At 36.7% G+C, this 25,793-nt stretch overlaps 1 protein-coding gene across 3 annotated transcripts in view; it reads right to left on the bottom strand.

Moving 5' to 3' along the window:
• LOC121368067 (suppressor of tumorigenicity 7 protein homolog) overlaps positions 1 to 25,793 on the bottom strand; it is a 61,699-nt gene that overhangs the window by 31,242 nt on the left and 4,664 nt on the right. For 2 of the 3 annotated variants that reach the window (XM_041492594.1, XM_041492595.1), the window contains exon 2: positions 10,683 to 10,765. In XM_041492594.1, coding sequence (XP_041348528.1) covers positions 10,683 to 10,765 — 83 coding nt within the window. Of the gene's footprint in view, positions 1 to 10,682; positions 10,766 to 15,955; positions 16,569 to 25,793 lie in introns of those variants that run through there. The other variant, XM_041492596.1, reaches the window with a different exon arrangement.

The following is a 25,793-nucleotide window of genomic DNA, read 5'->3' as shown; positions in this document are numbered from 1 at the left end:
GTATATCAAAGGTCATGGCACATGTATGTGTTATCCTGTCTGTGGGATGGGGCATATAAAAGATCCCTTGCTACTAATGGAAAAATGTAGATGGTTTCCTCTCTAAGAGTATACATGTAAGTCAAAATTACCAAATGTTTGACATCCAATAGCCGATGATTAATAAATCAATGTGATCTAGTGGTTCGTTAATCAAAACCAACCAACTCAAAGATATCTTTAGCTACTTAAATGTTGATATTAAAAAAACCTCAATTAATTAAGGAGATTGGGTTTACTTTAATAAACATGTAACAGACTGACATAATCGACATTGTCTATTTTGAGAAACGAAGAAAGGGAAATGAAACAAGACAAATCTGTCACAAATTGACCCCTACCCACCCCTATCTCCCAAGAAGTGTGATTGTGATGTACGCAGTGAGTCTAATAAAAAGAGAAGGTGATAATGGATGATGTCTGGATACAAGCTGTCTCCTTGACAACTCATTACCGGTGTCTATTCCCAAACAGGAGATTGAGTCCTAATCATAATCATGGCTCGAGATTCAATAGAAATGACAGACATATTAGTCTGCTGGGTTTCACAAAGTTACAGAAAGGGCAAGTAGGTTTCTAAAGGTACCTAATCTGATCCTTTACAAAATACTTTTTCTTGCTTAAAATAGAATAGTTTTTTTTACAAAATACTTTTTCTTGCTTAAAATAGAATAGTTTTTTTTACATATAGATACATTGTTGTCATGCATATATGTACAGTCCTTAAAATATAATAGTTTTTTTTACATATAGATACATTGTTGTCATGCATATATGTACAGTCCTTAAATTGGCATCTGAGGTGTGCAAGGGCGAGACGTAGCCCAGTGACAAAGCATTCGCTTGACGCACAGTTGGTTTGGGATCGATTCCCGTCAGTGGGCCCATTGGGCTATTTCTCACTCCAGCCAGTGCACCACAACTGGTACATCAAGGTCATGGTATGTACTACCCTGTCTGTGGGATGGTACATATAAAAGGACCATTGCTGCTAATAAAAAAAAGAGTAGCCCATGAAGTGGCGACAGCGGGTTTCCTCTCTCAATATCTGTGTGGTCCGTAACCATATGTCTGATGTCATATAACCATAAATAAAATGTGTTGAGTGCGCCATTAAATAAAATATTTCCTTCCTGAGGTGTGCCATTGTTTGCATGTCCAATCATACCGTAATTTTACGTCGGTGGGCCCATTAGACTATTTCTCATTCCAACCAGTGCACAACGACTAGTATATCAAAGGGTTTGGTATATGCTATCCTGTCTGTGGAACAGTGCACATTAAAGATGCCTTGCTACTAAATTAATGGGAAAATGTAGTGGGTTTCCTCTCTAAGACTATATGTCAAAATTACGATGTCTGACATCCAATAGCCGATGATTAATAAGTCAATGAGCTCTAGTGATGTTATTAAACAAACTTTAACTTTAACCGTAATTTTATTACCTCCGAAGTATTTTTGTATAAACCCACCACAAATATGGCATCATGCATGCAGCACGCCTTCTGCTGGTTATTTGAATAGAAGCTGACCCCCCATCCCACCTCAGTATTTAATACATTGCTGAATTATTATTGTTACTGTACAATGGGATCATTTATATTAATGTTTATATTTGTGCTATTCATTGTCAAAGTACAATACACTGTATTTCTAAACGGTTCTTAGAAAATCTGGATATCCTCAAAATTATGGTGGTTGTCAAATGGTTACATCAAGGAATTAAATTTTAAAAAAATAAAATGTAACCCTCCCCAATCCCCAAAAGAACATCTACCTGCAGATATAAATACAAGCTATTGCAATGTAAATAATATATATTCTGTGAAAAATAGAACACTATCGAGAGGGTCAATTTTAGGGAATTCTCTCAACTGACAATTAAGTACTGCGTGAAAAAAATCAACATAGGTTGACCATGAAATTGTTCAGTTAACGGCCCTCATGCCTGAGCAATGCCGTGAGTTGCTACATTATATAAGTGGCACTATATACCACTTGTACAGTTGTTATCAGTTAGTACTACATATAACAAATAACTTCAAACCAGTGGGTTATTTAAATACTACAGAGGTCAACCTACGTCTAATCATCAAAGAAAGATTTTAAAAAGTATATCGGAATTTTGTAGTATTTTTCTAATGAGGAACTATTTTCTAAAACAGACTATATTATTATTATTAAGCACAGGTATCCCCAAACAATAACGTCAAATATATTATAGTTACGTTATATTATGTAACTACAGTACATGTATTTTAATAATCAAAACGTAGCAAATTATACATTATGTACACAGAATTATATGTATATAAGAATAAAGTTAAAGTTTGTTTTGTTTAACGACACCACTAGAGCACATTGATATATTAATCGTCAGCTACTGGATGTTAAACATTTGGTAATTTTGACATATAACCCGCTATATTTTTCTATTAGTAGCAAGGGATCTTTTATATGCACCATCCCACAGACAGGATAGCACATACCACGGCCTTTAATATACAAGTCATGGTGCACTGACTGGAACGAGAAATAACCTAATGGGCCCACCGACGGGGATCGATCCCAAACCGACCTGCACATTAAGCGAGCGCCATACCACTGGGCTACGTCCCGCCCTCTATTTAAGAATTTAAGTTTATATTATTAGTAATATACTCTTCAAAAGAAGAAACGCAAAACCACATTGTCGTAACATTTGGAGAATTGATTTAATTATTGAATGGTGAGTCCGATAATTACCAAATGTTGCAGGATTGTTCACAATTCACTCTAGTCCATTGTGAGTAAGTGATAGGACACACCACCAAGGTCACGGTCATCTGGAGTCAATACCGGGTGTGGCCTCCGCGTGTGTTGACAACTGCCTGGCACCGCCTGCCCATTGAAGCAACCAGAGTACGGATGACGTCCCGGGGGATGGTGGCCCACTCGGCCTGCAAGGCTGCTGCCAGCTCGGGCAGGGTCTGGGGCTGTGGTTGTCGCTGTCGGAGGCGTCGGTCCAACTCGTCCCATAGATGCTCAATTGGGTTCAAATCCGGTGATATCGATGGCCAAGGAAGGACATTAATGTTGTTGTTCTGTAGGAAAGCCGTTGTGAGACGTGCTGTGTGAGGCCTGGCGTTGTCTTGTTGGAACACTGCGTTGGCGTTGGCCATAACTGGAACGATGTGTGGCCGGAGGATCTGGTCAATGTAGCCCTGTGCATTCAGGTTGCCCTGCACGTGGACCAGGTCAGTTCTGCCAGTGTGTGAGATGGCTGCCCACACCATGACACTACCCCCGCCGAATCTGTCCACTTCCTGCACGCAGTTTGCTGCATAACGTTCACCACGACGCCTATACACGCGACATCTTCCATCATGACGTCGGAGCAGAAATCGGGACTCGTCACTGAACCACACCTGTCTCCATCGCAGTTGAGGCCATTGTCGATGAATCAGTCGGAGTCGACAGTGTTGTGGTGTTAAGATGACATCGAATGGACGTCTGGCACGCACGTAGGCGGTTCCGTACGGTCTGGTCGGATATCCTGCGCAAACCTGGTATTGCTGCGGCTGTGGAGGTGGCAGTAGTCAATCGTTCCCGAAGGTGGCGTACCCGGATGTAGCGGTCCTGCCCGGGGGTAGTGACCCGTGGTCGACCGGATCTAGGGAGGTCACGTGTTGATCCATGTTGCTGGTAACGGTCCCACAGTCTGGAGATGGTGCTTGGGGACACATGGAAGGCCCTGGCAACGGCCGTTCTGGATTCGCCTGCGTCTAGTCGGCCGATGGCATTGTTTCTCTGCGGTTCACTGAGACGTGGCATGTCCTGGATTGTCAACTGTCGGCCAGATACAGAGGCCAGGCAAGCGAACACCCTGCACTTTTATACTGTCGGTGTTCATGTTGCACGTGCAGACAACGCACGTGCAGTGGTGACATGGTTTGCACGTGGCTGCGTTTTTGCGAATATTCACATTTTGGAACTTTATTGTACAGTAGCTGCGTTTTATCGAATGTAACCGTGGGAATGTGTTTGGGACATGCAATGACCTTATATTCACAAAGCATGAACCGGTAGGAAACATAAAATCGGAGTTATAACCCATTTGTACCCTTTTGTGTTTCTTTTTTTGAAGAGTATATATATCTATATGTACTAGTATTTGTACGAGTATGTTTATGTTTATGAGATTATGTATTGGTAAGTGTTTGGATTACCTGTGATATTAAGCTGCTAGTACGAGTAACGACACTGTGGATTCTGTCCTGATCGATACAACCGACATTTGTCGGAGGTAACGATTGGGATGGATGTTCCTGAACCTTCAGTGGATATACATGAAGGCACGTAAATAAGAGTTTTGGTTGGTCGGTAATGACTCGACAAATGGTGGTGTGGTGTCTTGAAAACTGAGTAGCAACTACCTGTACTATTTAATGTTTTGGAACTGTCACTGTTGTGTAGTGTTCTGTGAAATTAGTGTATTAAATCGTGACGCAATACTGAATAAACCATATTCCATGAAAAAAGGCAAGCCAATGCCAAAAGGTCATTTGGAGGTACCCACATTGGATTCTGCTTTGACAGCCGTACACACCTTGGAGGGTGTATACCACCAAATCAAATCCCATAAACAACAATAGTAACATATGTGGCTAAAACTCATACATGCAGTGTATCAGTCAACATATACACTATGGATATAAATACTACCATCCCTCACCCTAAAATTGAATCAGAAAAAACTGGGGGTCAAGCTGCTTATTTCAGAGATAATGAGCAGCAGCTATGACTACCCTAGTTCCACACAAAATTTGAGTACATTTTTTTTTTACAGGTACACCATACATGTTTCAAGCACATGGCTTCATGACACAGTGGTACTAGATGAAATAAAATTGCATATATTTTGTGCCCAGTTCAAACAATTTTTTTTTTTTTTTACAAACAGCACACTCGCACTTATCACCAATCACAGGAATTGTGGTATTAACGGCTCTATCAAACGTTGGGTGCACCTCAAACTTTTACACAGCCGGAAGTTATTTGGCTTGGTACTACCTGGAGTAAACAGATTTGGAACAGAATGTCCCTATGGATGTAGTTATATTATTTAAAATAAGATAAAGACTGCCAGATGCTCCTCCAGTGCTTTAAGCACTATTTTCCCATTAATTTATCAGTTGACGATATAAACACATGTCTATTCCTGCTTCTCTCAAATAACAATTCACTTTATTGTGCCAAAAACAGCTATTTGTAACAAGATAATCTTATAAAAAAACATGAATGTCTCCTTCGGTTAGGTGGAGATGATGGAAAATATTGATTCCGTTGGAGAGAAGAGAATTTAGTGTATTCTAAGCTGATCAGAAAAATAATTGGCGAAGATTAGAGAAAAACCCCCCCAAAGCTGCTATTCTTACCGTGACAGTTAAGCTCAGTTTAGTAAGCACAGACTGACAATTATTTTAATTACATTTAGTTTACAAATTACTTTAGAAAATAGAATTACTTAATAATTATACAAGAATCGAAGATGCATGTACCAGTCACAAAATGTCATCACCAGCATACAACATCTAAATGTATTTATAATCATGTAATTACTTGATACATCTGTAAACCATGCTGTGGGTTTTTATCCAGTGGGTTATTTTTATGCAGCGATGGTGTAATTACGAATGTAAAATTTTACAATGTAATATAAGATGGAATCTGGGTCATACATGTATGTTTTATAAACAAACACAAACCTTGAATTTAAATCAAATTATGTTAAAATCTGTATGCTGCCAATTTAATCAATGCACTTATACATGAATGTCTGTGGTGTACAACACCAAAATAAGGTATCTTATAGTCTACCTGTATAACTTATGGACTGGACAAAATTATTTTATACATGTATTTATAATAAAATAATGTATATAGTACCAATGTTACAAACTATACAATATACAGTCAAGCTTCGATAACTCAATCTTCAAGGGGACGAGGAAATAATTTGAGTTTCCAGGGCCTGTGCTTATAAATCTTAAAGTCTAGACTTTAACATAATGCTATTTGAATGGTGTTGTCACGACATTAAAGTCTGAACTTGATTAAAGTCTAGACTTTAAGATGTATAATCATGGGGCCAGGTGTTCGAGTTTTTGAAATTAATATATAAGAGTTCAAATTTGAAACTACATTGCAGCTGGTTGATTTTGCTTAATATTGTAAGAAGCGTGCGGTTTGCTGCCTACATTTGGTAATTTTGACATAGTCTACATTTTTCCATTAGTAGCAAGGGATATTTTATATATGCACCATCCCACAGACAGGAGAGCATATACCATGACAGAGTTCGACAAATCCGCTAGCCCGACGCCCGTGGCTAATGGTTTTTAAGTTCGGGCTAGTGAGAAACGCAAAACCACTAGCCTGCAGGGCTAGTGGTTTCCCACCCCCTCTCCTTATCGCTCAATCGTGTTCATTTGTTTTTTTCTCTTGGCTGAAATTTCGTTTAATAAATTTGATTGTGACGTTTGTCATCGAATAGTATCAACAACGCCATCAGTATATAATAATAATCCACTTGAACTAGGTCTGCAAACTGCAGTAACATGCTATCTCTACATCGTCACAGTTACAGCATGCATTGTTTACTTTTCCCTTTCAAGTTTCTGGCACAGGAAATAAGTCTAATGACATGCGTGTTTTGATTGGTTGGTAGTTAATCTTGCACATATGTTTTAGGCTAAGAACTTGGAAATCACCAATCGCGACGACAGGTTAATCTCAATCAAGTAAACCCCAGTCATGCTTTGAATTTTAGTGTTTGTTTTATTTACCTATTGTTTTTTAATTTAACACTTCGCTTACATATGGTTATCAGCAACCAGAAAAAAAATTTTCTTTAATGGTAACTACACATGCAACGACTCGGCTTGGCCTATTACGTGTAACGGTTTAGATGTGTCACAGCTGCCGATGTATATGTATATGTATATGTATATGTATATGTATATGTATATGTATATGTATCTATATATATAGATGGATAGATAGATAGATAGATAGATAATTACTATTAGAAATATATTTCATTTTGTATTATTATTATTATTAGAAATTTTTGTTTTGATATTGTACATGTAAATTTTCTCCTGTAAACCCCATCTTGTCACTGTCATATAATTATTGTTAATGTACCTCATATGCCGCTGAATAGCGGCCTGAGTGAAATAAAGTTCTCTTCTGTTCTGTTCTGATAGGCTACAAGATAATACCTTTTTTTGTTCATCAATTAACAACGGATTAGATGTCGCCGTTATATTCTTTTGATACTGATCTGACACTGGATGATGCCCTGTATTTGAGCAATTGGCAACAGCGTTCCTGGCGACCTAAATAGTAGGCCCTAAATGATACTGTATAACCCACTACCAAATACACTGAACCATCTATTACCGTGTGTCACACTGTTATACCCTCATTTAAATTTAATTATTTTGATAGTGGGTTTAGATACCAATCATGAGCTCAATTATTTTCCCCGGGGGAGAGGGCAAAAGTGAAAACGGGACAATGACGATGGCTCACACTTGACAAAAGACCAAACGTACAACACGACAAAACTGAAAGTTACAACATAATTTAAGTGTTTGTTTTATTTTACTGTTATAGTCGTAAATGTGTAATCTTACAAAAATTAGATAAAAATCCAGTTATAAGTGATCAAGAATTTTGGGCTAGTGCTTTATCTTGGTGGGCTAGTGGTTTTCACAAACCCACTAGCCCTGTGGCTAGTGACTTTTCAAAATATTTGTCATACTCTGCATGGCCTTTGATATACCAGTCGAGGTACACTGGATGGAATGAGAAATAACCCAATGGGCCAACAGAGAAAATGAGAGGAAACCCGCTTCTATCTATTCTTAATAATAAAACAGCATGGGATCCATTATATGTACTTTTCCACAAATAGGATAGTACATGACATGGTCTTTGATGTACCAGTCGTAAAAATTACACATAGGAAAAAACCCAATTAGAAAATAGTTCCATATATTAGACTAAAACATCTTGGGGTATTGTTAATGATAAAAATATATATATATCTTTCTTTCCTTTCCAACACAATGTGACACACACTACGGGTATGTATGTATTTACTATAACATGCAAACAAGCATGATGTAAGACTACTACACCAGTCGTTAAAATTGGCACGGGAAAAAAAACAATTCACAAAGGTCTCTTAGGCTCTGCTAGACAACAAAGCTTCCTCTTTGCAAGTCTTTTAGCATTGCACTGCAAGATTGCAAAGAAAGAAAGAAAGAAATGTTTTATTTAACGACACACTCAACACATTTTATTTACGGTTATATGGCATCGGACATACATGTATGGTTACGGACCACACAGATTTTGAGAGGAAACCCGCTGTCGTCACTTCATGGGCTACTCTTTCCGATTAGCAGCAAGGGATCTTTTATTTGTGCTTCCCACAGGCAGGATAGCACAAACCATGGCCTTTGTTGAACCAGTTATGGATCACTGGTCGGTGCAAGTGGTTTACACCGACCCACTGAGCCTTGCGGAGCACTCACTCAGGATTTGGAGTCGGTATCCGAGACTGGGATCCGAACCCAGTACCTACCAGCCTGTTGACCGATGGCCTAACCACAACGCCACCGAGGCCGGTGCGAGATCGCAAAGTTGCGAGAGTTTAGTGAATTAGGCCCCAGGTCCATATGTGTCAGATTAAAACACAATGAGGTATTGTTAAAGGGACAGACTCTAGTTTTTAAACACTACAACATATGTTTCACTATTAAAGCCATTTATGTTCAGTGAAATCAAACATTACTTATATTTTATTCTTTACCGTATCCATTTCCATAGAACCGAAGTGTTTCTGGTCATCCTGCTGTTTGTAGTACCAAAACATACATTTTTCATATTTTTTAAAACGCACATGCGTCTGAGAAGTAGCGGTTTATTGATTCGAGTTCTAGTCTATTTTTAAGGATATTTCCCGTTTTAACGTCACAGACTCTCCTTTCACGCTATTGGAACTTTATCCAAATGAGTTACAGGTTTGTAAATTAACTAAACTTAGTGTCCATTTTTTAACGGGTTAAAACTAGGGTCTGTGCCTTTAATAAAAAACCCAGTAAATATTTCTTTCCTTTCCATCACAATGTGACACACACTATACTATGTCATGTCCTTCTATAACACTAATACTAGCATGATGTAAGACTACCACACTGTTCCTGCACGTGTCACCATTTCAGTATTGTATTACACATTTATTGGCCACCTACACCAAAAACATGAAGCTGAGATTGGATGATGTGTGGGGGAGTTATTGTCGAAATCTCTCTTTCTATTCTCTTGGTATAAGAAATCTATATTTGGCATTCACTGCCATATGAAAACAAATATGCAGAAGGTGACCGTTTTCGTATATATTGATTCACATTGATCTGTTATTTAACACATACATGTCTTGTACTAACTAGTCAGAAAAACCAATGATGACTTAAAAAGTGTATTTGTGAGGTTTAACCGTGTCAGTAAATCATGTCAAAATACAGGAAATTAATGTCACCTGGCATAAAACTCTCCTACACAATCTTTTAAGCCATTGTTTTGCACTGAATGACAAAATGAAACACACATGAAAAAGGTGTAGTTTTTTTCACAGTAAATTGTTAATTCACAGAAGACTTTAGTTTTTAAAACTGTGAAGAACTTGGAGTACTATGAAATATTTTGGGGGAGGGGAGGGGAGATAACATTTAAAAGCACACAAAAAAGGTACATGTAAATACAGAGAAAGCTCTCTAAACCGGACACCCTTGCGACCAAGACAAATATCCGGTTGTAAGAGGGATCCAGTTTAGAGGTGTTAAGTTCTCTACTGTTTTTTAAAAAGGGACTCTGTAAAACGTCCGGTTTTTAGGGAATTCCAGTTTACAGAGGGTCCGATCTTGAGAGATTTTACTGTACAATGCAAGTTTTGTGTTAATAAGTGGAAAAAAACGTTAATAAGTATATCAGCATACTGTTTAATGATTATTTACCCTCTTCAACACACTACACACTAAAATACTGACTTACATGTTGTAGTGCACCAAGACATTTTTTAAATGGTTGTTTATCATAAAGACAGGGCTTCTAGATTATAGTAGCCCCACTCCTGTGGCTAGTGATATTCAATGTTGGGCTAGTAAATAACTACCATTTCCATATACCTAATGGCTAGTGAAAATTGTTTTGTCAAATGTTGCAGTTAAGCCTATTTTGTAAATATGAATATCCTGACCCCCCCCCCACCACAACCCCCAATGTTCGAGTTTTAAGCTCCATCTTCCCCTTTAGGTGGTATATCTGGGGCCTAATTCACAAGTCTCTTGGGCTCTGCTAGACAACAAAGCATCCTCTTTGCAAGTCTTTTAGCATTGCACTGCGAGATCGCAAAGTTGCGACAGTTTAGTGAATTAGGCCCCTGATTACTATCATTTAGTAAAATTTCTTTAAACTAGTGAATTTTTAATTGTGGCTAATACATTTTTTAAATCACTGATCCCATTGCTAGTGGGATTTAAAAACATTCTAGAAGCCCTAATATAGAAAACAAATTGCATGCACTTACTAAAATAAGACCGGATATGAGAGACGATGTGCCTGTCAGGGCAACATAGAATTTGGGAGTCAGGGTGTTCAGGAACATCGTTGCTGAAAGAAAAGAAAACAGAATTAGCCCATACATTAGGAGAACAGGATAAATTGAAAAAAACTAACTGTTGATAGCCTGTAGTATCTCAGAATATGGACTTACCTGTCATAATTGTGAAACAACTGGAACATTTTCCATATTTTTATATGCTTTTATATACGTGCATACACTTTCCCACAGACAGGACAGCACATACCACAGACTTCAATATATCAGTCGTGGGGCACTGTTTTGGACGGGGAAAAACACCAACCAGGAAATGTGTTCACTGATGAGGTTTGATTCATCAACAACCTACATTTGTATAAGCACCTCAAATGAGTACTCTACTGAGCTACCATACATGTAGATACCGGCCCCAGGTTTGCAATAATGAAACCATTTCACTTTAATGTATGCTCTACAAATGATGGCTATTGTCATTTTTTTTTCTAATTGCAATACAGAATACAGAAATCTGAATTGTGATACGTACCACCATATATTGCAAAGACCAATTCTCAATTATTAGAATTTATAAAGTGCTCTAATGTTGTATCACAATAAAATTATACACCAAATATACATTTTAAGTGCAATATGCCAGTTTATTACCCATATGAGTGCAAATATAAGGGGTAATAGTTTTTCGATCTTTGCACAGTGTGCAGATTGCTTCTACAGCCACTGATTGGCTGGCTTAAAAATTATGATGTTTGGTTGGTTGCTTGCCACAACCGGAACTTCACTTTCATTCATATAATGTTTCCATTCATGCATCACTCAGATTACACATACATTATACGATATACAAAGATTTACAGACATATTTTGACTCATTTGTTTCATAAATATGAAATGGTATATTTTCATAAGCAGTGGCTTTAGTAGCATAGAAAAATAATTATTTTCTAATGCAACTACTGTTGTATCATTCTGTACTGTAAACATTTGGCTGTAAAAAGAATGCAGTTATGCCATGTCACTTAAATTACATCATGTAATGCATGTAAGATTATATGATGTAATGGCTGATGGTTTTGTTGTAGACTGCAGAGGAATTTTATATTACAAATCAGTTACAATTGAGAATGGGTACTAAAGAAAATAACCAACTCACTAAGAATGATCTGTCCCTCATGAATTAATGTTGTAAAAATCCCGCCAAAGACTCGGGTTTACAACATTCATTCACTCGGGACAGATAATTCATAATTCCTCATAGCTTATTAGTTATTATCTAAATTCTAGAAACATATCACAATACGTGTAATTCAAAAATGTATATTGTGGTATACGGGTATACTTCGCTTCTCCATGCTTTACTTAACAAATGTCAAACTCCTACACGAGTCTCCTGACCTCTCTGGATATCTCAGTTTAAGTTATGGTATTCGTATGGGACAGAGGGGTGGGATGTAGCCCAGTGGTAAAGCGCTCTCTTGATGCGGTCGGTCTGGGATCAATCCCCGTCTGTGGGCCCATTGGGCTATTTCATGCTCCAGCCAGTGCACCATGACTGGTATATCATAGGCTGTGGTATGTGCTATTCTATCTATGGGACGGTGCATATAAAAGATCCCTTGCTACTAATGGAAAAATGTAGTGGGAATCCTTGCCAAGACTATATGTCAAAATTACCAAATGTTTGACATCCAATCGCCAATGATTAATAAATCAATGTGTTTTAGTGGTGTTGTTAAAAAACTGTTTACGCACGTCTGTTACAGACACAATTACCTTTGATTTTGCCAGAGATTTTTTGTCCAAGACATGCTTTTAAAGTCTAGAAATAATTAATTTATAACCTAGTCAAAATGTGTTAATTTGAAACTGAACAAACAAGCTGGTAAATGTATGCCATACATCGAAGAGTTGTTTCGTTAAATGAGAAACTTGTAACATCTGCCAATGCATAGTAATTTACGCTAGCCAAAAAAAGACAAAAGCAAGAAAAAAAAGAGAAGAAGCATGAACATGTATTTATCATCCATTAAAGGCTTTAGTAGGAGATATCGCTGGCACTATAATTTGCGATATCTCCTGCGATATTCTCCACAGGAGATATCGCTTCTTATAATCTTGATTATAGTTTGTTATGTTACTGTGTTTGTTTCAGCATTAAACCTATCATTAGTGACGTCACGCCACTGCTGTTCTGCTAGTTAACAAGTCTACTGCTGCCAAATATAGTGACATTCAACCCACATTACTGACATTATTTACAACTGTCGCATATTAAAATACTGATAATGGATGATAAAAAGAATACCCCCCTCGTATCTTGTGATATTTTAAGTTGTAGAAGCATCACAAGGGGTATATGGCTTTTTATGTACCCTCTGCGTGTTCTTTTACCCCGAGCTGAAGGCGAGGGGGTAAAAGAGTACAGAGGGTACATATAAAAAGCCATATACCCCGAGAGATGCTTCTACTACGAATTTATCTTGTCGACATGTTAAACCATATAGCCAAATAATCAAAATGCCAGATAATAATTGTTAACAATTTATTAACAGAGCCGTACTACGCAGACGCGGACGAAACCACTTGCCAGTGACGAAAAATAGTTCCATCGATAAACGAGTTTTTAACTTCAGTTGTTTATAATACGAAATTGTCTGAAACAGATATTAATAAAAAAAAAAAAAAACTTTTTTTTTTACCAGAAATGTATGTACATGTAGTAAAACAATTATTGCTTTAGCATCAACTGGGTGGCTGGAAACTGTTGGAAATTACAGAAGGGGTATAAGAGAATTTTGCTCCGCCCACAGGGGTATAAGGGATTTGTCCAACGGCAAACAACCAATGAGATTAAAGAATTTTACATGAAGGTGAGATAACATAATTTATTAGCACTTGTTGATAAAAGTAGAAAAATCCTCGGCACGCCTCGGATGTCATACTTTTATCAACTCGTGCTGATAAATTATGATAGCACAAGACACTCTGGGAGTATCCTCTATATATCAGTAGAAATTGTAGTAATTGCATATTACATCGTGTTTAACATTACTTTAATAGAAGTACAAATACATGTATACTGAACAATTTAATTATAATATATATAATTTATTGCATGTTTTCAGGTTAAAATTAATTTGATACTGTCAAAATTGGCTTAAAATATTCACAGGACATCAAAAATATTAATACCAAAACAAAAATTAAATTGATTAAAACAAAATCTAAAATAATATTTGTGTTTCTCACTTCTGTTGCTCAGTATAGTACATTATGAGTAGAATATTCTGTACAGTATCTTATTATTTCCTGTAACGCCTATCTTGTCACTGTAAAATGTTGTTATTACATGTTTCTCATACGCAGTTGTCTATGTCCTGAGTTGTAATAAACGTTCTGTTCTGTTCCGTTCTGACACTCTAATAGTAATAATCTATATTGTACATGTATGCATAACTGAAATTCAAAACCTGATCAATGTAGACAATAATTAATTCAATATGTATTACATTGAATATCATGAACTTTAACCTATGGAAATCATCATTCTACTGGCTTGCAATATGCATTGCACGCGAGCTAAAGAACATGAAAGTGCATCAATGAACAATAAAATTTGCTCTGTGTAAACCAGGTACTCAGAATTAGCACACTCGAGATAACAGTGTTTAGTTTGTTAACATTATATAGGAAAAATCCTTAAACCAGCAATGGACATTAAGACATCCTTTGGATTGGAGCTTAAAGACTGTGGTGGAGATAAAAAAGAACAAATACTTTATATACATATACATATATTCAAATGCTTGGGATTTTTTAAAGGTTATTCCAAATGACAAAAGGATAGATATTCCCTGAGGTATTTCACTATTTGTCTGGTGATATTGATAACAATATAATAATCCTGTTCTAATCCTATACTGTTGCAGACAAGACAAAGTCAAGGACACAGACCTATTAAAGGGACATACCCTAGTTTCAACCCGTGAAATTTAACACTAAGTTTAGTTAATCTACAAACCTGTAACACATTTGGATAAAGTTACTACTGAGTGAAACATGAGTCTGTGACTTTGAAATGGTGAAATACCCTCTAAAAATAGACTAAAACTCGACTCCATAACTGTTACTTCTCAGACGCACATGCGTTTTTAAACATGAGAAATGCATTTTGTGATATTAAAAACACCAGGATGAACAAAAACACTTCAAATGTATGGAAATTGATAATCTATACAATAAAATCTAAGTAAAGTATGATTTAAGTTATCAAAAAAATGGTTATAATAGTCAAAAATATGCGTTAGTGTTTAAAAACTAGGGTATGTCCCTTTAAATGAAACCATAAATGAATAAAAAAAAACCATATATTATATAAGCGTACATCATATAAACAGAACTTCCAGGTGCACAATTTACATATAGTTAAAACAGATTAGCAACTGATTCATAAAAATTAAAATAATAATAATAATAAATATAAAAAACCCATTATAAATAAACAAAACATTACAAATAAATAAATTAAAAATAAATAAATAAAAGAGTAATAAATAAACAAATAATTTTAAAAATAAATAAATGATCAGCTATTGGTTGTAAAACATCCGATAATTCTGACTGTTTTTCGAGGAAGGGATCTTTTATAAGAACAGACAGGACAGTATATAACATGGCCTTTGAAAAAAAAAACAGTCACTGGATGAGACAAAAAAAAACAACCCATCAGAGACTGAGTCCACCGAGGAGGTTCGATCCTACATCCCAAGCACCTCAGGCAAAAACTATACCAACCAAGCTAAATCCTTCCCCAAAATTAATAATAAATTTATACAACCGTATACATGCCCTGTCCTAATCCCAACGAGATGAATGGACATTAATTTGACACCATGCAGTGACACTATTATTATTAATTAAATGTTTTCTATGTGTGATGATAATCGTAGCATACTGGCAGTAATGAAGACAAAAATGGCTTGTGAACACAATAACATATCAGTTTAGTACATTTTATTTTGTCAACTTACATTAACAAAAAGAAAAAAAAAAAGAAAAGAAAAAAAAGAGTTAAATTAAAAATGACTTAATTGTAATCCTGTAACAATAACAAACACACGTGTACAGAAAGCCAGTTTTCAAATTCACAAAACCAAAACCCTCAAACCAACAAAAACAAAAAACAAAATCAGCTGTGTTCTTGACGAAGAACGAATATACTAAGTGACAGGCTGCATACTCACAGTCCAGCATGATGATGACCAAGTGAAAACGATCCTCAGCTCGTCAAGCGAAAGAGAGAGAGACTGAGAGAGAGAGATGGCACCACCGTGAACAATTTAAACCACCACTGCAAGGTGATAAATCAGTGAACAGAATGACGAAAGCGAACACAGCAATACACAGTGACCCAACAGGACCCACAGAGTCTGTGTGGGGAGCCAGTGAAATCAGTGGAGATGTGGAGACTTCCTGCTGATGCCTTCGCCAAGCGCTTCAAGAAGAGTCTGCTATTGAAAAAAGGTTATTGGAACTGCAAGGACACAACCGACGCAATCCAGAGTATTGATGTGTCCTCACTCGATCTCCACACTTAGCTCGGCTGGCTGGCTCAATAATTGCCAGACACTGCAGTGTGGTGAATACGAAGCAGAGGCGTCAAATGCAAATCTGTCCTGTCAGAGAGAGGTTGTCTCTTTCTTTTTTGTTGTTGTTTAGATCTCTATCTGTCTCTCTTTATCTGCCTCTCTCTCTATTTTTTTTTCTCTCTCTCTTTCTCTCTCCCTCCAAAGCATTTTTATCATTTAGTTTTCAATCACCAAATTTTGTTCTTTTTATCGTCAAAGGTCCTGTCCTATCAGACAGATGTTTTTTTGTTATTTGTCTCTCTTCAAAGTAGTTTTATCATTTTTTTTTTCAATCTCAAAATTTTGTTTTTGTTTTTCTATTGTCCAAGGTACCCCCTGTCCTACATTAGAGAGAGGCTGTTCTTTTGTTTCTCTCTCTTCGAAGTATTTTTATCATTTGATTTTCAATCACCAAACTGTTTTCATTTTATCGTCAAAGGTCCACACTGTTCTATCAGAGAGAGGTTGTTTTTTGTTGTTTTTATCATTTGTTTTATCAATGTGCTCTAGTGGCATTGTTAAATAAAACAAACTTTTTATTATTTGTTTTCCAATCTCCAATTTGTTTCTTGTTTTTCTATTATCAGAGGGCCTTGTTCCATCAGAGAGGTGTTTTTTTTTTCTTTCGCTCTTCAAAATATTTGTTTTTAATCTCAAAAAAATTAAAATCTTGTCCCCCCCCCCCCCCCCCCCCCCCCCCCCCCCTTATCTCCAAAGAGTTTTCTTTAGTTTATTTCTCAAAAGATGTTTTTTTCCCACTTGTTTTTATGTCACCACAAAACCTTAAAAGGACACCAGACAGAACTGTTCGAGATAAATTTAGCTACATGGAGTAGGTGCTGTTCTCGGACTGATTTCAGAACTGAAGTATGAAGCTTACAAGACAACCAGCTCAAGGCAAGATTCGGTCAAGAAATAGCTTCATCACATACAAGATTGTATGTTGGGAAAATGTCAATATATGTAGCTATAGTATCTCATAGAAGCATGCTAATTGCATCTTGCCACTTAGTGCCATATCCAGGCACTGGCGTTAATTGTCTGCGGGGAAAGTGTCATCTTATGTTTGCTGCGAGACCTGCACTGTCAGAGTTAAAATGCATTAGTCAGAGATTAAAATCAGATTACCTCATTGATTAATTTTCATATTAGTGCTTAAGAATACAGCTCACATTATTATTCGAGAGATGTAAGAATGCACAGTGTGGAGGCTATAATTGTTTCTGATGGATTTTAAAACAAAATTACGTTATTACAGTTCACTGAAGAAAATGATCCTTAAAATTTGACAAATACTTGTACATGACATTGTGTGCATTAAGCTTTTTTAATTTAGAAATAAAAATCATTTGAATAGGGGGTCTCAACAGTACAAACTGTAATCTTAAGTTCTGTCTCTAAAATCTAACTCCCAATACCCAACATATTTTTCCTGCTGGGGTGTCGTTAAACATCTATTCTATTCTATTCTAAAACTGAACTTGATTTTCAAGCGTGACACTAACTTTAGTAAATTTGATATTATTTTAAATCCCAAATGAATGAGGTCATCTTTCTTTGGTCCTGTGGTGTATATTGCACTAATTAATAGTGTAGCCTGTTCTCTGGCACCCCCCCCCCCCCCCCCCCCCCGAAAAACAACAACAAAAAACCCTGTCGATATCTCTGATATATGTTGGGGCATCGAAAATACCCGTAAAAATATACATTGCTTAAAGTGACATACCCTAGGTTTTTTTTAACACTACGACATATTTTTTTACATTTTATTATTTAGAATATTAATTTTCGTACACCTTTTTTAACACCCCAAAATGCATTTTTCATAAGTCTAAATGCACGTTTGTCTGAGAAGTACCAATAATGGTTATTGAGACAAGAACTAGTTATTTTTAGATGGTATTTCCCCGTTTTTAAAAACATCACAGACTTTAGCTTTTCTCCGTTATAACCGTATCCAAATGTGTTGCAGGTTAGTAGATTAACTTTACGTAGTGTCCATTTTCATGGGCTAAAACTAGAGTCTATAGCTGTTCCTTTAAGTACATTTAAGTGTATAATACTCACATAATGCATACATGTATATTCACTGGCTGGGACCAATGAAATGTCAGTCATCGTCACGTGGCCCTGACTCTGCTTGGTGTACAAAGTTGGGGATATTTTGGCTGCACTGTCATGAAATGTTGCAAAGTTACACAGAGTACAGAGGAAAATCAATACATATCCCATCGGGAGTATTTAGACAAGAGGCTACAGTGGCAGGCTGGACAATAACAGAAAGCACGCAGTGATTGCCGATAGCCACGACCGAACAAAGAAAAGAAAAGGAATGTTTGACATCACCTCTGCATATAATATGTAGTTTAAATTACCGGTACAGCAATTTGGTGTCAACATAATACAGTTATTTTAAAGAGACAGACCCTATAGTTTTTAAACACTATGACTTTTTTTCTTTCACTATTATAGAGCCATTTTTGACAATTGAAATTACACTTTACTTGCATTTTATTATTTAGATTATCAATTTCCGTACATCTGAAGTGTATCTGGTCATCCTGCTTTTCATAATAGCCTGAAATATATTTTTTTCATAATTCTTAAAAGGCACATACGATTATGGAATGAAGTTATAGTCTATCTGTATACCGTATTTCACCATTTAAAAACAGCATAGACTTTAGTTTCTCTCTATTATAACTTTATCCAGATGTACTATATGTTTGTAGATTTAACCAAATTTAATGTCCATTTTCACTGGCTGAAACTAGGGTCTGCACTTTTAACTCACATGGTTGAGAAAAAGAAATGAAACTCGCTGCTGCAATACACATAGGTTACTGTATTCCTTCTCAAAAAGCAGAAAGGAATATTTTGTGTGAACTACCAACAGGCAAAACTTCATCCTTTGATATAACACCCATTGGACAGGTTCATTTATATATAATATATTTACCATTGTTTCACACCCAACAGCCAATGTATTTTTTTGTGTGCTGGGATTTGTTAAATATTCATTCATTCGGTTGTGACAGGAAAAAACCCTGGGTCTATCGAAGGAAATATGCTACGATTCATCACACATCAGATGAGTGCACTACAAATAAACTGTATCCTGACCCCAGGGACTGAAGAACACAATGATTCAAACAGATAACGACTAACCTGATAACAGACATGTACAACTTGAAGGAAACAAAAATCTCAAAACAATCTCTATAAATGGGTAAACTCCAATTATAGCATATAGTAATTTGTACATTGATTTTAGCCTGCAAGATGAAGCTTGATGGTCAAGCCATACAGAATTGATTTATATTGCCGCATTAATATGCACAGTGAATAAGCACATTGGACAATTAGCACATGCGGTATTGATATTAGATCTGTCAAAACAATTGACACAGCTGCCCACTCAACATTTAACAGTATCTTTTTTCTCTCTTCTTCTTTCAAGTTGAATTGACAGTGATGATTCAAACTGATATGCAGTCATAAAATTGTGTCCCAGCCCCCGACCCCCTCTGATCAACCCCTAAATTATTAGCCATTAATTTTATTTCAAAATACAGAGCTCTCCACTTACGGAGAAATATCAATCTGGCTCCCTATCACTTGACTGAAACTAGTGCAAGGAAAGTAATTTTTAGTTTACCGGCCTCAGTGGCGTCGTGTTTAGGCCATCGGTCTACAGGCTAGTAGGTACTGGGTTCGGATCCCAGTTGAGGCATGGGATTTTTAATCCCGATACCGACTCCAAACCCTGAGTGAGTGCTCCGCAAGGCTCAATGGGTAGGTGTAAACCACTTGCACCGACCAGTGTTCCATAACTGGTTCAACAAAGGCCATGGTTTGTGCTATCCTGCCTGTGGGAAGTGCAAATAAAAGATCCCTTGCTGCTAATCGGAAAGAGTAGCCCATGTAGTAGTGACAGCAGGTTTCCTCTCAAGATCTGTGTGGTCCTTAACCATATGTCTGACGCCATGTAACTGTAAATAGAATGTGTTGAGTGTGTCATTAAATAAAATATTTCTTTCTTTTTTTAATTTTTAGCTTACTCCCTAGCAAATGATTTTTTTTTAAATAGTAGTACAAAAGGATTAAATATCAATGCGATAATATCTTAACCAGCTCCCCAGTATAGGGAGCAATCCTCTGGGGTTTAAAAAAAAATAAAAAATGATGCAGTGATGTAGGCCTACTAGTTTCTGCGTAACCTACCTAGGGTAACCTAATTTGTAAGTGGCTATGACCTTGTAACCTATATTGAAAATAACAGCATTCAAACTTCCTTGGCAAATAACATTCCGGTAAAATATGTATTGATAATTAAGAATTGTTAATTTTCATAAGCGAAAAATCAACACCCTAATTTAAGCTTACTTCGTTAATTGATTGAAAGCATACTATTTTCAGGTTGACCAGCGTCGATCAAGTTTGTGTGTAAATGTGTGCAGGAGTCATGACCAATAATGATTATTATAATATTATTTCAGACAGTGACAGTGATGGTCAATCACGTGCATTTCTGTACTCTTTTTTTTCAGTTTTTTCGGTAAGCAACTCACAATACAGTTGTAAGTCAACACATTCAATAAAAACAAGCAACTTTATTGAAAAGATAGTGTTTTATTAATTTTTACTCATTTTATAAAAGTGCTAATCAAATTCCAGTAGTTGCTATTCAATTCTCAATCCAGTGAAAAAACTGCTTTAGAAGCAAAATTTTCTAAATAAATTTCACCCTGGATACCTGTACATGAACACTGTCACATATTATGCAGTCATCCAACGTAAATGTCAAGTGAAGGTGTTCACCCTGGATACCTGTACATGAACACTGTTACATATTATGCAGTCATCCAACGTAAATGTCAAGTGAAGGTGTTCACCCTGCTATTGCAGAGCAGCGTGACGAGTGGATTAATACTGGCAGAACACCACATAACAATATTATGGTGACGACCTACCAGACACCTGCAGTGTCATTACAGGATTTGTAAGAGTCCATGTTGGAGATCTGGGCCTGTGCTTATAAAACGTACATAGACTCAATATTTCCTGTCCTAGACGGAGGAGCTGGCCTAGGCAGACACCTGTGCCCATGACAAGCGTGTGCTACATGTTCTGAATGTGCATGTTAAACCCCATGACTCTTTAATGACGTCACACACATACAATTTGTATGGCGTTAAAGTCTCAGATTCTAAAGTCAAGACTCTAAAAAGTTTTATAAACACAGGGCCTGGGATGGTGAAGACCAGGGAACAATTTCACAAAACACTGTAAACCTATTTTTCCATGTATGTGTTAAAAAGTTTGTTTTGTTTAATGACACCACTAGAGCACATTGATTTATTAATCACCGACTATTGGATGTCAACATTAGGTAATTATGACAGTCTTAGAGAGGAAACCCGCTACATTGTTCCATTAGTAACTAGGGATCTCTTACATGTACATGTATATGCACCATCCCACAGATAGGATAGCACATACCATGGCCTTTGATATATCAGTCATGTTGTACTGGCTGAGATGAAAAATAGCCCAATGTGCCCACCATTAGGGATCAATCTATGGATCGATCAGGTAAGCGCTTTACCACTCCAGTCTCCTGCATGTAAATGTAAATCTATGACTAAACCATGTATTACATATTACGACTAACAACACAACTACATTTGAAGTATACATATTTCACTTTCTTTCATCCTTAAAATGCTCCATCGTTCATGATGATGTTATTTTCTGCATGAAATAGATTCTAATTACATGTACAACAGGTGTAACTGTTAGTTGCAAATGTAAATTTGCAGTGTTTTGTGAAATTGGATCCATTGTTGTACAACTTGTAGTACAGATACATGCTTCGCAATTCGTGAAAATACGGTTTTCGCACATCACTCGTTGACATACAAATGGTATTAGAAAAAATATGAAATAGCCCCTATTCATTTAATCAAAAATATTCATAAATCACTTACCTGTAGCACAGGGAATTGATTTTATACTAAATTTGTCAATGTAATTCACAAAATATTACAAACATCACAAATTATTTCATAAAAAAAAAAATCATAAATCAGTTTCTAATGTCCTTTCCATGACCCATTTTACGTAATTACTGAGTGGACCTTTTATTCTAACTGCTAAAGACAGTGTACATACATGTAGGAGAACAGGTGTGGTTGATGGCTATCTATAGTCTGTCCCATCCTCCTACAAAAATTATTTTTGCAATTAATTTCAGTTTGGTTTGACGTAAGAAGAAAACTGTTTTGGAAACCATAAAAAATTACCATTATTGTGCACAATTTAGAAAACAATCGGCTCAGAAATAAATAACTAGTATGAAAAAAGGCATTCCTTGTGGGAAAGACTCTAGAGGAATCAGCAATATTTTCCCCACCCCTCCAAAATAAAATAAAATTTTAATGACACACTATATGAATTAAACATTTAAACTTTTTTTTTCACTGCTGGATGCATCTTTAATGCAGTCTGGAGTAAAATAAAACAACAGGGGTTTGTGTTGAAAATGATTTCATTCAAGTATATCCATATTAATACTTGATATGTTGCCTGGCAATTAAGTAACAATCCTGAGAATGGCTAGATATATTTTTCCCATTAAACTTTGCTAGCTAATTGGCGAGTCAATATAAAGTGCTGCTTTGTGCCCCAACTTACATTTTATCTGTTAGTTAAGAACACAATATGAATCAGTTAATATGATGGACCACATTGTTGTGAAAACAACAACTCAGTCTTTAACATATATTTGTGCATGGCAAATACCTACAATATTGAAGTTTGTGTCTTTGTTTTTGTTTAATGACACCACTAGAGCATATTGATTCATTAATCATCAGCTATTGGATGTCAAACATTTGGTAATTTGTGACATATAGTCTTAGAAAGGAAACCCACTACATTTTTCTATTACGGGGCTGGACGTAGCAGTGGTAAAGCACTCCCTAGGTGTGCAGTTGGTCTGGGATCGATTCCTGCCGGTGTGCCCATTGAGCTATTTTTCGTTCCAACCAGTGCATCATGACTGGAATATTAAAGGCTGTGGTATGTGCTATTATGTCTGTGGGATGCTGCATATAAAAGATCTCTTGCTACTAAATACAAAAAAAGGTAGGACTATATGTCAAAATTACCAAATGTTTGACATCCAATAGCCGATGATTAATATATATCAATGTGCTCTAGTGATGTCATTAAACAAAACAAACTTTAAAAAACCTGTTTTATTTAATGACACACTCAACACATTTTATTTACGGTTATATGGGTCGCACATATAGTTACGGACCACCCAGATATTGAGAAAGGAAACCTGCTGTCGCCACTTGATGAGTACTCTTTTTGATTAGCAGCAAGGGATCTTTTAGTTTTATATGCACCATCCCACAGACAGGATGGTACATACCACAGCCTTTGTTACACCAGTTATGGAGCATTGGCTGGAATGAAGAAAGTTTTAGGAGAGCTGCAAATTGAAGAACTTTAAAAATAAATTTGATTTGAAACTGTAAGTGATAGCTTGCCTTGCACCATTTTATTCATGGTAAAGACTTCATTTGTGCTTATCTGTAGTTTGAGGTTTCAATGTACAATATTTCATGCAAACCACTGTCCTGTTTACAAATCAGTTATACAAAATTAAATTCAATTAAACTGCCAATGGGTTATATTCAAAAATTAAAATAGAAAAATATAATCTCATGGCAAAATCATTATTAAAAAATTTAAAATTTTGTTTTGTTTAACAACACCGCTAGAGCCCATTAATTTATTAATCATCAGCTATTGGATATCAAAAATGTGATAATTCTAACATACAGTCTTAGGTAGGAAACCCTCTACATTTTCCTATTAGTACTAAAAGTAGCAAGGGATCTTTTATATGCACCATGCCACAGACAGGATAGCATATACCATAGCCTTTGATATACCAGTTGTGATGCACTGGCTGGAATGGGAAATAGAGCAATGGGTGACATCCACCAATCCAGACAGATCGCTTTACCACTGCATTATGTCCCACCCCAAAAATCATTATAGTATGGCCCCATTCCACGAAGCAAACTTAGCACTACTATCACCGTAAATATCTACCATCACGACCTCAGTTTTTTTTATGATCGCCAGCCTGTTCCACAAGGCAGCGTAGCTTACTATCGTCGTAAATTACTGTGAAAATTTACAATAAGTATGAGGCAGTTGTAAGCCACTAATGTAATGTCAAATGGCAGTTAAACGATAATTTGATCATTTTCAAAGAAGAATGCTAACTTTTGGTGTAAAAATGGATCTAATATACTGAACAAAATAAGAAACTTCCGCTAACTTTGCTTGAACATAACTTGATGAAAACAAACCGGGGGAATAATTGTTATATATGCGTTTAAAGAGTGTTCCATGATGCATCGTTTGGTGCAAAAATCATGACCATAGGTTAACAGAAACTGGGAGAAATTTTGACCAAATGTGGTAGGGGTTAAAAACAAAAACACCCACTTAATAACGGGTATGACCACCTCTTGAATTGACCACTGCAGTGCATCGCAGGCGCATAGAATTGACTAAAGTGTTGATTTCTGCCTGTGGAATATTGTTCCATTCCTGAATGAGCGCTTGACGAAGTTCGTTGATGTTAGCGGGTGGGTTGGGACGACACCTCAATCGTCTGTCCAGACTATCCCAGACATGCTCGATGGGGTTGAAATCATGACTTTTAATGGGCCAGTCATCAATGAAATCAATGTTAGTTGTCCTATAAAAAATTATAGTGTCTCTAGCTGTATGAGAGGTGGCATTATCATGCTGAAAAATCGAAATGTTGGCGTTGTTATGGAACAGAGGAATGACGTGATGAGCGAGAATGTCATCGCAGTAACGGTGAGCATTTAAATTGCCATCAATGACGACTAGTGGTGAACGATAACCATGGCTGCCCAGACCATGATACAACCCCCAACCCCGAAACGATCTCGAACACAACAGTCAGCATAGCGTTCATTTCTCCTACGGTAGACGCGCACCCTGCCATCACCACATTGTAAAGAAAATCTGGATTTATCCGAAAAAAGAATGGTATTCCAGCGTCGCCGTATCCAACGAGTGTGTACACGTGCCCAATTAAGACGATGACGTTGAGTTAAAATGCATCCGACGTAAGGACGTTGTGCATGTAAACCGTTCTCCCGCAGACGATTACGAACAGTTTGCCCACTGATTCGGTTATTATGAAGCCCAGGTGTGTTAGCAGCAGTAGCAGTGGCAGTTTGGAATCGATTGCGCAAATGCGTGTTCATAATATAGCAGTCTTGACCACGCGTTGTAACACGCGGACGTCCACGACATGGCAAGTCGTTGGTGCTTCCTGTCGTTCGAAATCTTACGCGAAGATTTCGTATCGCTCAACTAGAACTCCCAA

The sequence above is a fragment of the Gigantopelta aegis genome, chromosome 3, assembly GCF_016097555.1.
Source record: "Gigantopelta aegis isolate Gae_Host chromosome 3, Gae_host_genome, whole genome shotgun sequence".
NCBI lineage: Eukaryota > Metazoa > Mollusca > Gastropoda > Neomphalida > Peltospiridae > Gigantopelta > Gigantopelta aegis.
The sequence above is the reverse complement of the archived record's forward strand: the minus strand, read 5'-3'. Positions and strand labels throughout refer to the sequence as shown.